Here is a 13915-nt window from a genome sequence, read left to right as displayed (position 1 = left end):
TTACAATACAAGAATTACGCTAGATTGCGGAAGTCTTGAACTGATTGGCTGACCAACCACGTGACTTTTTTTGCGCAGACTCAGTGCAGACGAGCCATTATTTCCGGAAGATAAAATACATAATTTCTTATTCTTATACATCATCGGCATTTTCCACCAGCCCTGTTTTTAACGAAAACCAAATAACGCGCGCTTGTGTTCGTGTTTATTGCAAGTCTTTGCAGGAACCGCCAGCCACCACGCGAGCCCCAATGAGGAAACTGCGAAAAAAGTAGTTGAACTCGGGTAAACGACTCTTCTTGTTCTCTCAGCCCAGCTCAGCGACTGCAACGAAGAACTTCAATTTAACACTTGACTGCAGCCTGCACGCAACAGGTAGACACGAGTAAATGATGTTTTGCAATCCATTAGCGTTAGGTTGCCTTGTTTCCGCAATGTTTGAAGTTTCAAGTCGCCAGTCCCATTTTCTTATGTTCATATAAATAAAATGTGTTGTTCTAAAATGGCATTATAACCCATACACGAGTTTGCATGTCCCAAGTGCCTCTCGTTGAGAACATTACGTTTATAATGATAACAATTACACTAAAAACGGCTTCACTTATGTTGGGATCGATTTATTCTTGTTGTAGAAGTGTTGCATCGGTCGTTATTTTTTTAAAGTAGAATTGCAGAAGACTAACAGAAGTTTTTATTTTTATGGAATAAAAAAGTGGCCTTTCTTTATATTAAAGGTTGTTTAAATGCCTCTAGGAATTGCTTTGCACCACTATGATTTAATATAATAAGAAATGTCCCATTGTTTTTATTGTAATTAGGACCAGTACGAGGAAATAGAAGTGTAATTTCTGAGTTTGGGTTAGCACTAGAAACATATCTCTAGCCAAGACGTTCATAGCCCGAGGCTGACCTTAACTGACCTTTCTTTTTTTTTTTTTACAAAGTAGCCAAGTGGCTTGAGCAAAAAAGCACTTATACTTTATCTCTTACCTATGGTTAAAGTGTATGTTACATGAAAAAAAAGTTACCCTAGAAACTTTTAACAACGGAGTACAACTACGAATAATGAGATTCCAATGATTACTTTGGTAAAAGATTATTGAAAATGCCTAAAAAAATATGCAGAAAACTTGTTATTTTCTTGAGCTGGTTCTGCCCAGTACGTGCGCGATGACACTGGCACAACAGGGTTTTCGTTTAGAGGTTGACCTTTTTGTTTTTTGAATTGTTATTATTATGATGTTTATTTTGGGGGGGGGGGGTCTCTATTACACGCATTGCAAAAATGATTCCCAACCTACATACTTGTTACGCAACAAATTTAACGTTGAAGATGCAAAATGTGAAATAAATGCCAAGCTGCCATCTCTGAGAGGAATGTGATTACCAACCCAGAAGTGGATGATTGCACTCCACCACTTCCCCGTCCTGGATTTCTTTTTTCATTTCATGAAGCTCAGAATACAAAAAACAGACAAAAAAAACAAAAACACAAAATTTAAACTCGAAAAAGGAAAAGGGGCGGTGGTGGATTGGGCAGTGAGATTGAGGCGTGGACCGTGCAAGTGTGAAAAGTTTCCAGTCACACATTTACTTCCCTTCCTCATAAACTAACTCCAAAAATCTCGCAAAACAAGTCAATGGGGATGGCTGTGATTGCCACATTTATATGCCTTTTCAGACCTTCCTTCTGGGTCTTATTTTCTTTTACATAACAAAATCTCGTCTTTTCCTGGAAACACCCTTTCCTTCTGGGCTAAATGGCTCCTCTTGGGCTTTGATGTACATTGAAAAAACTTGGCCCTTCTTGTGTTCAACCCTTGCGGTGCAAAGCGAAAGTTACTGTCAATAATATGCTCTTGTTGCAGCTGTTGGTGTTGTTCGTTCGTTGTCTTCTCTCTCGATTATGAAGACACATGAAGAAGAAGCACTGTCGTGGAGGTCATCCTGGTTTAAGTTTTGCTTTGCACGGTGACATCAACATTTGGTTAAAATGCAATACGGGATTCTATTTTAAGACAAAGTTGAACAAACACTTTAACATTTCAATTTACAGATGTTTAGTCGTGCTGAGCGAGCCGTGCTTGTCGGCGGCCGGCGACTCCACTCACAGCTTGGGAACGTAGCTGTTTACTATCCGCTTATCCGGCTCGACACTAACTAACAGAACGGCACACTTGAATAACGTTGATATTATGATTACTGTCTATTCTTTCCCCTCTGAGAAGGACGATTATTCCTGTGGCTAATTTAGGAGCTGAGTCCAGCCCATGTGTACAGCTCGCACGTGACAAAAAGCGTTCAAGTGCTTCTCTTCTATTTCAGAGCCTCACTTTGCATGTCATCAGAAATGGAATATGGCTAAAGGACAAGCCCCAAGCCTGAGTATAAGAATGCTCTTTTCACACGTACATAAACCAACCAAATGCTTGTTTTTTTTCTCTCCACAGCCCAGCTAGCTCCCCGAGAGAGCACATCATGAGATTAACGGGTAGGTTTTGATTATTTATTATTTTTTTTCCCCAACTTTTGCCCTGGTGGCACCATCAATTGTGTTTGCCCTCCACAGGCCCCATGCGAGTTGCGGCTGCGCTGCTCTTGGTGGGACTCACGTGGCTGCTGGCAAGCCTGTTGTTTGGAGGGGAAAGCGCTTCTTCTTTTGTGCGCCATTTCCTCAATAGTAAGGGACGCCACGCCGCACATCCTTTATTACAGTTTGCCGTGATCAGCTCAGAAACACGATACTACACAATAGGAACAGTTTAACAAGTCAATATAGTTGATTTGTTTATATTCGTTCAGACAACTGAGGTTCTTTTGGTACCTCGACTGGTTTCAACGTGCAACTGCCGTCTTCTTCCGGAGCTTTAAAAAGTCCTCTGATCAATTCCGTCTATATAGTGAAAAAAAAATCCATCTTGTCTTCTTCATGTAAATATTTGATTTTTTTCCGTTTGTTCCGACAACTGTGGTTGAAGACAAGATACATTTTCTTTTACTATTTATCCTGTCAATATATTTTTTTTGGCCTGAAATCATATCTTGGAAACGAACGTCGCTTCCATAAAATATGAGATTACCATAAGCATCACAAATTTAGTCACAACTGTGTGGCTTTATATTAAGAGGACATGAATATTGTGTAAGATTAGAATGTTGAAATATGCCCAAGTACACCTCTATTACCTTCTACCACAATAATAAGCAGAGTTGTCAATTCATTTCTGACATCATTATCATCTTTGTCAAGGGAACAATTCTGTGATAATGCGAGAAAGTTTATGCCTGGTGACCGAAAGAGTCAAGATTTCTACATTTATTGCGTGGGAGCCTAAAAATTATATCAGCATTCCTTTCATACGCGTAATATTTGGCACATGCACACACAGGCTGAATTAAAGTTAACCTAATACAGATTCTGGTGTTGTATAGACGGAATAATGGATTTATGTCCCTTTTTATCTGAACGTTTTTCATCTAAGTGTGATTTTTCTCTCTCTTTCTCCCGCTCTCGTTTTCAGGTGCAAGTCAGGAACCAACACCTGGTACGGATGCAATACTAGTTTGTGTATGCTCTTAATACGTCACACAATCATTATTTGGATTATACTTTATACTTTATTGATCTCAAATTGCTGCAAAGAAGAAATTTAAAAGGTAATTAAATAAAATTGGATCCAATCATGAAGTAATTAAAGGAGAGCCCAAAATGCCGTTTAGTAAAGGAGTCTTAGGTTGTAAGTTTTTTTGTTTTATTTATTTATTTTTTTGTTTTTTTAGAAAGAATTTGTAGTCTGTGGGGAGTGTTCTCGACAACCTTCGAGTTGCCGAGGACAAGGCCCCGATCACAAATGCTGTGGATTTTGGTTCTCGGGGGCTTAGTGAGGTTGTGAGAGAAGGTCAAGTGATGTGAGGTCTTGCCGAAGTTTTTAATGTGGGTGACAAAGGTGAGTTGCGAGTCTCTTCATGGCAGATGAAGGATGGCTTCCGTTTGGATCTAGTGAGCTGAAGAAGGCTTCGGTTGTGTTCACACTGCAGCTCCAACCTGATTTGAAAAAAAATAATAATAATAATTCTTTGCCCATATGCGACACGTATCTGATATGCTCATGCAGTCTGCACCGTACAATTCTGATTCTTTGTCAATTGCAACCTGAGCCTCTTTTGTATGTGGCTATAAAGAGAATATGTGTGCGTATGAACGCTCATCCGCACACATCTGGTCCATACATCATCAAAAGTCAAATCTGCGCTGCATGCGGGCTGGACTGAGTGCGCTGGAGACGACTGAAATCGTCCTTGAAGGTGCCGTTGTTTTGAGTAGCAGTTCTTATATTTACGTTGGACTCAAATTGAATCCCACTTGAAACGTGATGCATAAAGTGGGCATTTGCGGTGATTGTCATCATTCATTTTCATCAATATAAATATAAAACATTCTGATCATTTTGCCTCTTTTTTTTTTTTTAAAGCAGAAGTTAAAGCCCGCAGGTATAAATGCGGCCTTTCAGCGGCATGCCCCCCCAAACATCTGGCTTTCCGACTGGTATCTGGAGCTGCCAACGTCATTGGGCCCAAAATCTGTCTGGAGGATAAGATGTGAGATTTGGCTGCTTCTTGTTTCCTTTGTGTGCCCTGTCATCTCACTTGGATTCAATTTGCTTCACGCTGTCCCACCGAGGTCCCCCTTTTGTGCTGTCTCGTTCTGGGAGCTAAAAAAAAACCCTACACTTTCTTTTCATCTGTCCCACACTCAAGTATTTTTTTTTCCCTGACTGCATTTTTTGTCTCGGTAGGTAAGGCTTGAGCAAAGGAAGTATTTTGCTTCAACCTAACTGTCTCACTGACTCACAGGTTATTAAGCAGCATGAAAAACAACGCTGGCAGAGGATTAAACATTGCTTTGGTGAATGGTACGATGAACCTCGTCTTTTCTGACTTCATCACACACCTGACCAACATTTTCACAAACACTTTTTTGGCTCATTTCAGGAGTGACAGGCGAACTTTTGGAAACAAAGACCTTCGACATGTGGGCAGGAGGTAATAAAAATTGATCTTGTCAAGTATTCAGTGGTAAGTTGAAGTTGAACTTCCAACGCCACCAGTAATACAAGTAGAAGCTGAAGTGATCAGATCTAATATTTATCTGTTAAAATTGATTTCATTAAACTGCGGTACGTAGCAGTCACGTACATTTTTCCGCACAATATTTGCAATTTCAACCACAGGTACATATTAAATGATAAATATGGTTCAGTGATATTGTAAAACACAATGGACATAAGAAATGATAAACACGGTTAAGTATTGAATACGCTTGGTCCCGCTCGCTTACAATCCGAAAATGCATTTTAGACGACTGGCGATCATATCTGACTATCTGAAACACTCACACTAGAACCCCATGGTATATTTTATTGCAGGAAGTCCAAATTGTTCAGCTTTTGCCGTGTTCCATCTTCAGGTTGCCGCTGTAAATGTCGTGTCACGTGCTAATGGCTCTTGAACGACCAATTAATAGCTTGTGTGATCTTGACCCTCAGATGTTTCTGACCTATTGAAATATCTGCGGCCGCTCCATGAAGGAACGCTGGTGTTTGTGGCCTCCTTTGATGATCCGGCTACAAAGTAACAAGCCATTATTCTGTATTTCACCATGAGTAGTTCAAAATGCACGTTTACTTACGTTTGCCATTTGCTTATAATTGCATTAGTACTTTGTCAAATCTTATCACTGTCTATGATTTAGTCATGATCTTTTGTAGTAGACAGTGGAGTACCCCAGGGATTTCTTTTGAGTCCCCATTCCTTTATTTAAGCTCCTCACTGTATTACTCTAAATTGGTTAAAGAGATATTTCGTAATGAAATGATAATTATTCACACAGAACTGCTGATTCTTGTTTCATCCCACATATCGCCACATCCCCATTCTAAATGGCAAACTGAAACAAAATATTGACTTTTTTCCCCCACCTTTCCATTGCCAGGTTGAATGCAGAGTCTCGCCGACTGTTTGAGGAGCTCGGGAGCACTGCCATCAAGGAATTAGCTTTTCGGGACAGCTGGGTGTTTGTTGGAGCCAAGGGCATCGAGAACAAGAGTCCGTTTGAGCAGGTACTTCAGAATTGTGTTAATACTGCTATCAGACAGACATCCACACACACTGTATTTAAAAATATCATATCGTAGCACCTTATCACACCAAATGTTATCTCAATGCTCTTCTCGGCTAATCAATTGGTAATTTCGCCTTTGACATGGGTGTCCATCTTTTCGTACTGCCCCATTAATGCCCTTTTTATTTCACAATGATGGAGCATGGAATGAAAAAGATGACCTCACAACAAATTAATCTGTCGTTAGTTAACCATCAACGAGTCAGATTGCTTGGATAGTAGTGAAGGCCACACCAGCAACTAGTCAATCAATATCTTTCACCACAGAAATTTGGCACATAAGTTTTGCTTGTGGATGTAACTTCGATTGCAGTTTGACCAATGACAATGAGTCCATTGATCCCATCACGCTTTTAAGTTTTAAATGCACTGCGACATGATGATGAAGTTAATAATGAATACCCAGTAAACAAAAAGTGGGGGCGGCACGGTGGCCCGACTGGTTAGCAAGATGGCCTCACAGCGCGGAGGTGCAGGGTTCGATTCCGGCTCCGGCCTTCCTGTGTGGGGTTTGCATGTTCTCCCCGTGCCCGTGTGGCTTTCCTCCGGGTACTCCGGTTTCTTCCCACATTCTAAAAACATGCGTGGCAGGTTGATTGGACACTTTAAATTGCTCCTCGGTATGAGTGTGAGCGCGGATGGTTGTTAGTAAGCTCACCTTTCCATGTTGCTGACATCAGATCTGTTTGGTTTCTCGTTCCCATTAGCGGATGAAGAACAGTAAGAGCAGCAACAAATACGAAGGATGGCCAGAGTCACTGGAGATGGATGGCTGTATTCCCTTACGGCCGGCCGTGGAAGTTTAATTCAGTCGTTTGCAGTGAACGTTTACATAATAGCCGACCGTCTGACTGATTGAAACCAAGGAGCTACTTGATGATCACCCTGTTTATGTCACGCAAAGAGATCTTGGTCGCAGGACATGAGGTAGAAATTAGGAAATGTTCAAGTGGTTGTGAAAGATTGTTTTCTGGTAATTGGGAAGCAATGTGTGTGAATGCAAAGTTGTAAAAGGGAAACTTGAGAGGTGCCCGATGCAACAATGGAGTTGGAGGTGGTCTTCATTTAAAAGAAAGTGATACTTCTCCCCCCCCCCTCCAAAAGAAAGAAAAGGAAAAAAAACACGTTCCATAAAGTTGCACCGCATTCTCAAGTTCTCAAAATGCTTCTTAATTTTTTTATGAAGGGTAAACATTTGCAGTTCTGCCTGAAGTTTAAATGTATACGCTGTTTTTTTATATTGGGGTCAAAATAGCTCTTTTAATGCTGTGATGAATATTTCTGTGAAATTGTATGCATAATAGTAGGAGCTGTTTGTTACCTTAGAAGCCGATGCACAAGCTTACACCGCGTTTATCGACATCGCTTGAAAATTTAGTTAGTTGTTTCACTTTGATCAAACTATTTATTTATATGGCAAACACGGAAGCTTTGCCATCTACGTTTAATGATGGACTGATCAAGATTTTAATAATATCCAATGCTGGTTGATATTTCTTCACTGAGTGCTTTTTTGGAATTTGTTTGCTAAATGTTATGTGGTAAATATTTGACATGTTTATCTATTTAAATGCATATAAATAAAATAATTGTCTCTGGCTGCTTTTGAGTGATGACATTTTTATACAAAGCTGTGTGTGCGCGCGCGTGAGACTAAAGTTACTTTTAAATCATAGATAGATAGAATTTAAGTGCAATATTTACTCGACCGTTGTCCGGTTGCTCTTGAAATCCACCAGAGGGCGACAAGCGTGTCAGCCTTTTGGGTTGTCGCTCCAAGCGTTTTTTTTTCTTTCGTTTTTTTACCTTATATACGTAGCTACTCATCTTGATCCTGCTTCCTAGTTAAAATGGCTTTACCATATAAACGTGAGCAATCGTTAACAGCATACAATGCTTTTGCTTGTTCAATTGGACGGACCAATTAAATCGTGTTGTGCCACAATCTTGTATTGGTTCATTCCTATACTAGTGGGGGTTGCCATTTCTTCTTTCCGGCATGGCAATGTTTTGAATTGTATACAATTTATAAACACTAAAGGATTTTAATCTTGCAAGCACGGTTAAGTGGAGTTGATAATAATATAAAAGGATAATATCAAAGGCGGATGTGTTTGAGTCAACGTATTTCATTGAACAGCAATTCCAGTATCACCCGCCCTCAGGGATGTTTGCAAACACAACTTGTTCTAAAGTCATAATTTCTTCAGGAAACCATTGTACAAAAGGTACGCATCAAAATTGTCTTTCTTCTGCCCTTACACAAAAGCTTTTATGAGACATTTTAATGTTGATGTATTTTACACAGTTTTTTATTTGCCCTTGCGCTTGAATTAAAATATCTGTGACTAGTACAGGCTTGTAAAACCAGAGGACTGAAAAAAAGTGATCACGTGGACGCAGCGCGCTCGTTGATTGGTCACAAGCGTGTGGCGCTTGACTGATGAAGATGATGAGGAGGAGGAGGAGGAGGATGATGATGATGATGATGATGATGAAGAGCCCTGTGGCAAGTGTACACGCGCGAGAAGCACCAGCAGCAGCTCTCAGTTGAGTTGACACAAGAAGAAGCCGCCACGTCCTTCCTGGCCCACCGCAGTGGACTTGTCAAGAAGAACAAGAATGTCATCATGCGCGGTCTACATGATCGTTTGGCCTGCTAGCCAAGTCGTGCATGGCCGCTCGGGAGCAGCGCACGGGGACTGTCGTCAGGCGGCGGCGACGGGCGTCGTGTGAGGGACCAGAAGAAACGCAGCCCGGCGGAAGACAACCTGAGGACTTGCGGATCGAAGAGAACCGGAGCACCGTACCCCACCGGCGGCGCGGAGCTCCACAGACATCGAAGCTGTCACCGAGGTTGCCACCGAGGGTCGGCGGCTGCTCGGGGGCATTTTCAAGCCTTCAAGACCTGCAGTGAAAATAGACAACAGCCCGGCTTTTTTTACGACCTATTTTTCCAAATGTAGATTTTTTTGGGTGTAAATATCAAGCTGTTGCGTTTGTACATAGCGCTTATTTTCGCTGAGGTGACTCGGTGTTTTTTTTTTCTTGAAAGAAATCCATCTCCGGCACCTGACAGACACAATGTTGCATTCAGGTGAGTGAAGTTTATTCATTTGAATTGTTAATGTCGAAATCCCCCCGCCCCCCCCCCCCTTTTCAATTGAGGCACGTGACCATGTCTCACTTCTAATGGCTGCTTACATTATTGACTTACTATTGTGTTGTGTAACATCACCTGTTTGACCCTGGGTATGAAAAATACCACATTATTATTATTATTATTATATGTTTTGGGTTGTGAAGTCAGTAAGGCAGCAGAAACAGCATTTCAGGCATCACTTTGGTCTATAATATACTTTGATTCTTTTTAATGCAAAAGCCAACCATTTTGATCCACACTTTTGAATTTACACATTTGCTCAAATGGCCTTTAAAGTTATCTCATTATTAATAGGGACAGACAGCTTATCATCGTCCGGGCTTAATATTGGCGTCGATATTTAGCGTTTTCATGAATATCGTTATCGGCCATTTTTAAAAATGTGATGTCGATAAGAGATCGATTTAAAACTGTAAACTTCGGGGACTTATTTAAAGTTTTCAGTTAACTTTATAAGAGTGAGAGAAGAAAGGGAGCTGTTCCTGGGAACTCTTTGCACGTTTTGTTTTTGTCTGAATTTAAAAAAAGATAAGTTAAAATTGGATTTAAATGTTGGACAACTTTATTGGAGAAAACTATTGATAGTTCTTATTTCCTAGTTTAAGTTTTCATTTTACTTTTTACGATATTCTGATGACATTGCAATCGCCCTGAAATTTTAGTTAGAATTTTAAAACTAAGATGTAAAAGTTTTAAAATAAATAACAACTTTTGCCAATCTAAAAAGTCCACGTCAAGACTTGGAGATTGAAAATTTTATGTATTTAATTTTATTTTGTTTTATTATTTTACTGAAAATGGATATCAGCTTCAAATTGGTATTCTTGACTGCTACAAATTGGTATTGGCTCAGAAAAAAAAAAGAAACATTGTTCTTTCTCTACTTATTAGGGCAAGAGTGATATGGATTTTTTTTTAGGTCGTTGCAAATTTTTCTACTTGGAAAATACAGATTAATTAGTGGATTCCCAAAAAAAAGTATAACTTTTATCCCACTGCTGCAGTTCAATGGGTGTTAATTATATGTGTATTTTTGCTATTCACCTGCCTCGCTGGTCCCGGTTCATCGCGAATAGTGGCGATCAACTCTAACTCTATGGTTAAAAAAAATAAATAAATAAATTTAAAAAAATAAAATTGGGGTTCCTAGCATGAATGGCTTGGTGCAATTCATTTAATTAATGATATTATGTTATGTTATAAGGAAATTAATCTTGTTGAACTATATGTGTGTTTGGTTGCCAGTAGTTGAATGTGTGTCATACTTCATGTTTGATTTGTGTTGCACTTTACGGTATTTATTTAAACAAAATGACTTTAGTTTAAGTTGAGTCACTGATGGTGTTGTGATACAATACAATACAACTTTATCAATCTAACAAAGCACTTTAGATATGATGTAATATAAATTAGCAGGAAATTAGAACACAAATTAAAACACATAAACATATACACAATAGATACTAGAAGAACAGCGACAGTCCCATGTTGAGTCGAAAGCTAAAGAATAAAAATGTGTCTTCAAACGAGTTTTAAAAGTGGACAGGCTCCAGCACCTGCGACATGATAAGCGATGTAGATGATGACACTTTAGGTTATGTGGAAAGTAGTGACATCAGCTTTCCTTGCAATGCTCACCTAAGGATTGTATCTACAAATGAAAATATGCATTGTTTTGAATGACAGGTGCATAGAATGATCTCATCATACAAGGTTGTGGCCTAGTTTTATGTGTAATAAATAATGAGAGCAGTTTTACTTGTTTGTTACTCATATGGCAATTGGCGGTGAGCTGTTCCCTGCAGGGACAATGTCAGTGAACTGCGGTCTGCATGCCGTAAACTATAAATAACTTGCTTTCATTGCATCGGACTTCGTAAATTGTTTTTCTTCTTTTTCCTGCTGCATTGACGATCTGATGTCTACGGCAAGGGCGAGTGGGTGCTCACTTGACTAAAAAAAGGCCGACAGCTGCTGAGCCACTCCAGTCAACTCTGATCTCAGCCGGCTCAGTCATCCATAACGTTTCAGCCGGCCTTTTGCAGGAAAAAAAAAAAAGAGGGGAAAAAAGGCTCATTGCCACGTTAAATAGCATAGTCAGTTCCACCCAACAGTCCCATTAAGGACATCTTCTGTCTTTCTCACCTGGACCCTGCTCCTGGAAGGTCCTGCTGGTTGACGGCGATGAAAGACAAGGAAAAACGGACTTAGATAACACGTAGTTGTTTTGTGTGTCTCCCCACAGTGTGGGCTACCGACACTCCACTCGCCCATGCCTGACCTGGATTGGACAAAAGTTCTTGTGTTTCCAGCCTTGGCTTTGCTAATGCAAGGAGAACAATCGATGCGTGTTTGAATGTACTTGATGTTTTCGGGGGATGTCAACATGTGCTCCCGAGGTGGACAATGCAACATGTGCTCAAGTCACTCGTGCATCCACTGAGCTGCGGGAGTGCAATCCTAACGACCCGACTAATGGCCCTTGTTTCATTTTCTTGATTTCCACTTGAGAAGCAGTTCTTTCTTCATACCGGGTCAACGTGAGCTTTGGTGCCTCTTGCGCTGTTTCCTCACGTCACTCAGCCTCTGTCTCGCTCTGTGGGAGTAATGCTGAGTGTGGGCCAAGTGCCGGCCGGATATGTTCAAGAGCTACATTAATAATGCTGTGAAATGAAGTTGCATTAGCTTGCATTAGTTACCCATTGAGGATAATCTTTTTTGGTAATGACTCTGTCGATATAACGCCTTTTACTTAGCGTCACTCAGTGTCAGCAAATAAAGTATGGCATAGCACGAACGGCAGTGATTCCGCAATTTCGTTACCTTCCTCCCGCCATGCTAGTTAGCCATGTTATCTGCCTCGCTAGCAAGAATTTATTAATTCGGGATTTGGAATTGTAGACAGGCTAAATCTGGTGGCTGATTGTAAACGTTCAATTTAAGGCAGTCTAATATAAATATATTAACGTTACCTTGAATTTGTCAAACAGTGATGGCTTTTGGAATTATTGCATTGGAAGCATTGCTTCTTATGCGAGCCGCCCCTCGTAGTAACGTTTTGCAAATGCTGCAATAGCTAAATCATCCCAATCTTCATGTTGTCTGTTGCTTAGCGAGAATTGGATGCCGCTTTTTGGGGGAAAAGTAGTTGCTCACCAAAAGCCCCCCCAAGGACCACATGAGTAGCCCGTGGGCCCGTTCCAAAAATTGCTACATATGCGTAGGTATACAAACGGGAACATCAGGAGAGATTTCTAGAAATTAAGTGTTGCATGTTGATAATTCACCTGTTTCCTAAATTATGATGACAAATCATGAACGTGATCAGTGTCGTCACCCATTGACACCTTTCATTATGACTCTAATCAGGCACATTATTAAAGAGAAGTTAAACAAATTTGCTCGCTCAGAAGTGTGTATCAAACTGGCACCTGAGAAGTATCTCTCGGATTCAAAAAGGTTGACGAGCCCTGTCCCTTTTGCCATAAATCGGCTGGCATATTCTTCAGCCTCTCGCAACGCTCAACAGGATTAGCGGGATAGAAAAAGGATGCATTGTTGAATAGTTTGTGCTATCGAAAAAAAGTGACATTAAAATCAAATTGTGTTTTTATTAGCACATTGTTAATTCTTGACAGGGATCGGAGGATTGTATGGATTTTCAGACGTGTTGGTCTTGAACTACTTTGACCCTTCTCCCCTGCTCTGTCACAGAATGTCAGCTGTAATAAATTCAACCGCACAATTGTTGTAAGTCTTGAAACCCAAATTTTTCTCCTGTTGAAGCGATTGGTGGGTTGCACTGTGCCACGCCTTCGCTTGGCATTTGATTGGCGTCTGTGGCATCAAGCCTTTCTTCTTTGACACCACCTGACTGTGCTGGCTCGTGTTCGTGTCTGTGAGCTGGAAAATGCACCCGCTTGATCAATTTAAAGAGAATGTGGTTGTAGGAAGAAAACAGACAGTCATCACTTGTTTTGGCTTTGAAGAGTTGCAGAATTGATTTATTTTATACTGTAGGAAATAAAAGAAAAAAAACAACTAGACATCAATCAAGCGAGTAAATCGATGATGAGAAAAGTGGACTGACCTGTTGAACGACGTTAAGATTGTCACAGCACAACAACCTGATGTCTGTATTTGACTCTACGACATTTTTATGTGAATGTGGTCACAAGAAATGTCTGCTGTTCTGCTGAGGGTTTTGGCTAGCAACTTTGATGATCATCATTCATACACTACATTGCACCATCTCTAGCAGGACGGCTGGAGGAATATAACCGTTTTTGTTGAAAAAAGGACATTTAACAAATAAAAAGATGGACGTTAAGTTGGAGACAAGGGACACTCACTGTTTCTGTAAAGCTGGCTAGCTCTCTATTCAATATTAGATTACACCGATCGGATTGAAATCAGTCAAGATGTGTTTTATACAAAATCGGTGATCGACTGTAATGTCCAAATTTGTGCAATCAGTTACTTTGCAGCAAACGCAGCCTTGTTGATTCTGGGGTTGTTCAGCGTACAGGGGAGCTGGAAAGGAAATCGACTTTTAGCCGTGTCGCGTGTCT

General features: G+C 40.4%; 2 protein-coding genes across 6 annotated transcripts in view; both read left to right on the top strand.

The window, feature by feature from the left end:
* The first annotated feature begins 57 nt into the window (after positions 1–57).
* On the top strand, positions 58–7779 carry fam3a (FAM3 metabolism regulating signaling molecule A). Of its 2 annotated transcripts, none has more exons than XM_088291877.1 (10): positions 58–375; positions 2451–2491; positions 2570–2680; positions 3522–3545; positions 4473–4599; positions 4855–4913; positions 4993–5043; positions 5547–5631; positions 5993–6119; positions 6889–7779. In XM_088291877.1, exons 2-10 carry the CDS (start codon positions 2479–2481, stop codon positions 6985–6987), a joined length of 696 nt encoding a protein of 231 aa, XP_088148003.1. In that variant the 5' UTR covers positions 58–375; positions 2451–2478; the 3' UTR covers positions 6988–7779. The 2 variants fall into 2 exon arrangements, with proteins under 2 accessions (XP_088148003.1, XP_088148004.1); XM_088291878.1 differs by having other exon boundaries at positions 59–375; positions 4476–4599.
* An 862-nt stretch (positions 7780–8641) lies between these two features.
* wnk3 (WNK lysine deficient protein kinase 3) overlaps positions 8642–13915 on the top strand; it is a 43838-nt gene continuing 38564 nt past the window's right edge. For all 4 annotated transcript variants that reach the window (XM_088289598.1, XM_088289599.1, XM_088289602.1 and 1 more), the window contains exon 1: positions 8642–9278. The gene's annotated coding sequence lies outside the window, so the exon portion shown is untranslated. The remainder of the gene's footprint in view (positions 9279–13915) is intronic.

Source organism: Idiotropiscis lumnitzeri, chromosome 3 (genome assembly GCF_059441095.1).
Source record: "Idiotropiscis lumnitzeri isolate Australia: NSW breed Sydney's pygmy pipehorse chromosome 3, RoL_Ilum_1.0, whole genome shotgun sequence".
Lineage (NCBI taxonomy): Eukaryota > Metazoa > Chordata > Actinopteri > Syngnathiformes > Syngnathidae > Idiotropiscis > Idiotropiscis lumnitzeri.
Note: the sequence above shows the minus strand (reverse complement) of the source record. Positions and strands in the feature narration are given on the sequence as shown.

Excerpts from the sequence above, each read along its gene's own strand:
- fam3a (XM_088291877.1), top strand. Across the intron at positions 2,681-3,521 it reads TGTGCGCCATTTCCTCAATA|GTGCAAGTCAGGAACCAACA; the intron begins GTAAGGGACGCC and ends TCTCGTTTTCAG. Across the intron at positions 5,044-5,546 it reads CTTCGACATGTGGGCAGGAG|ATGTTTCTGACCTATTGAAA; the intron begins GTAATAAAAATT and ends CTTGACCCTCAG.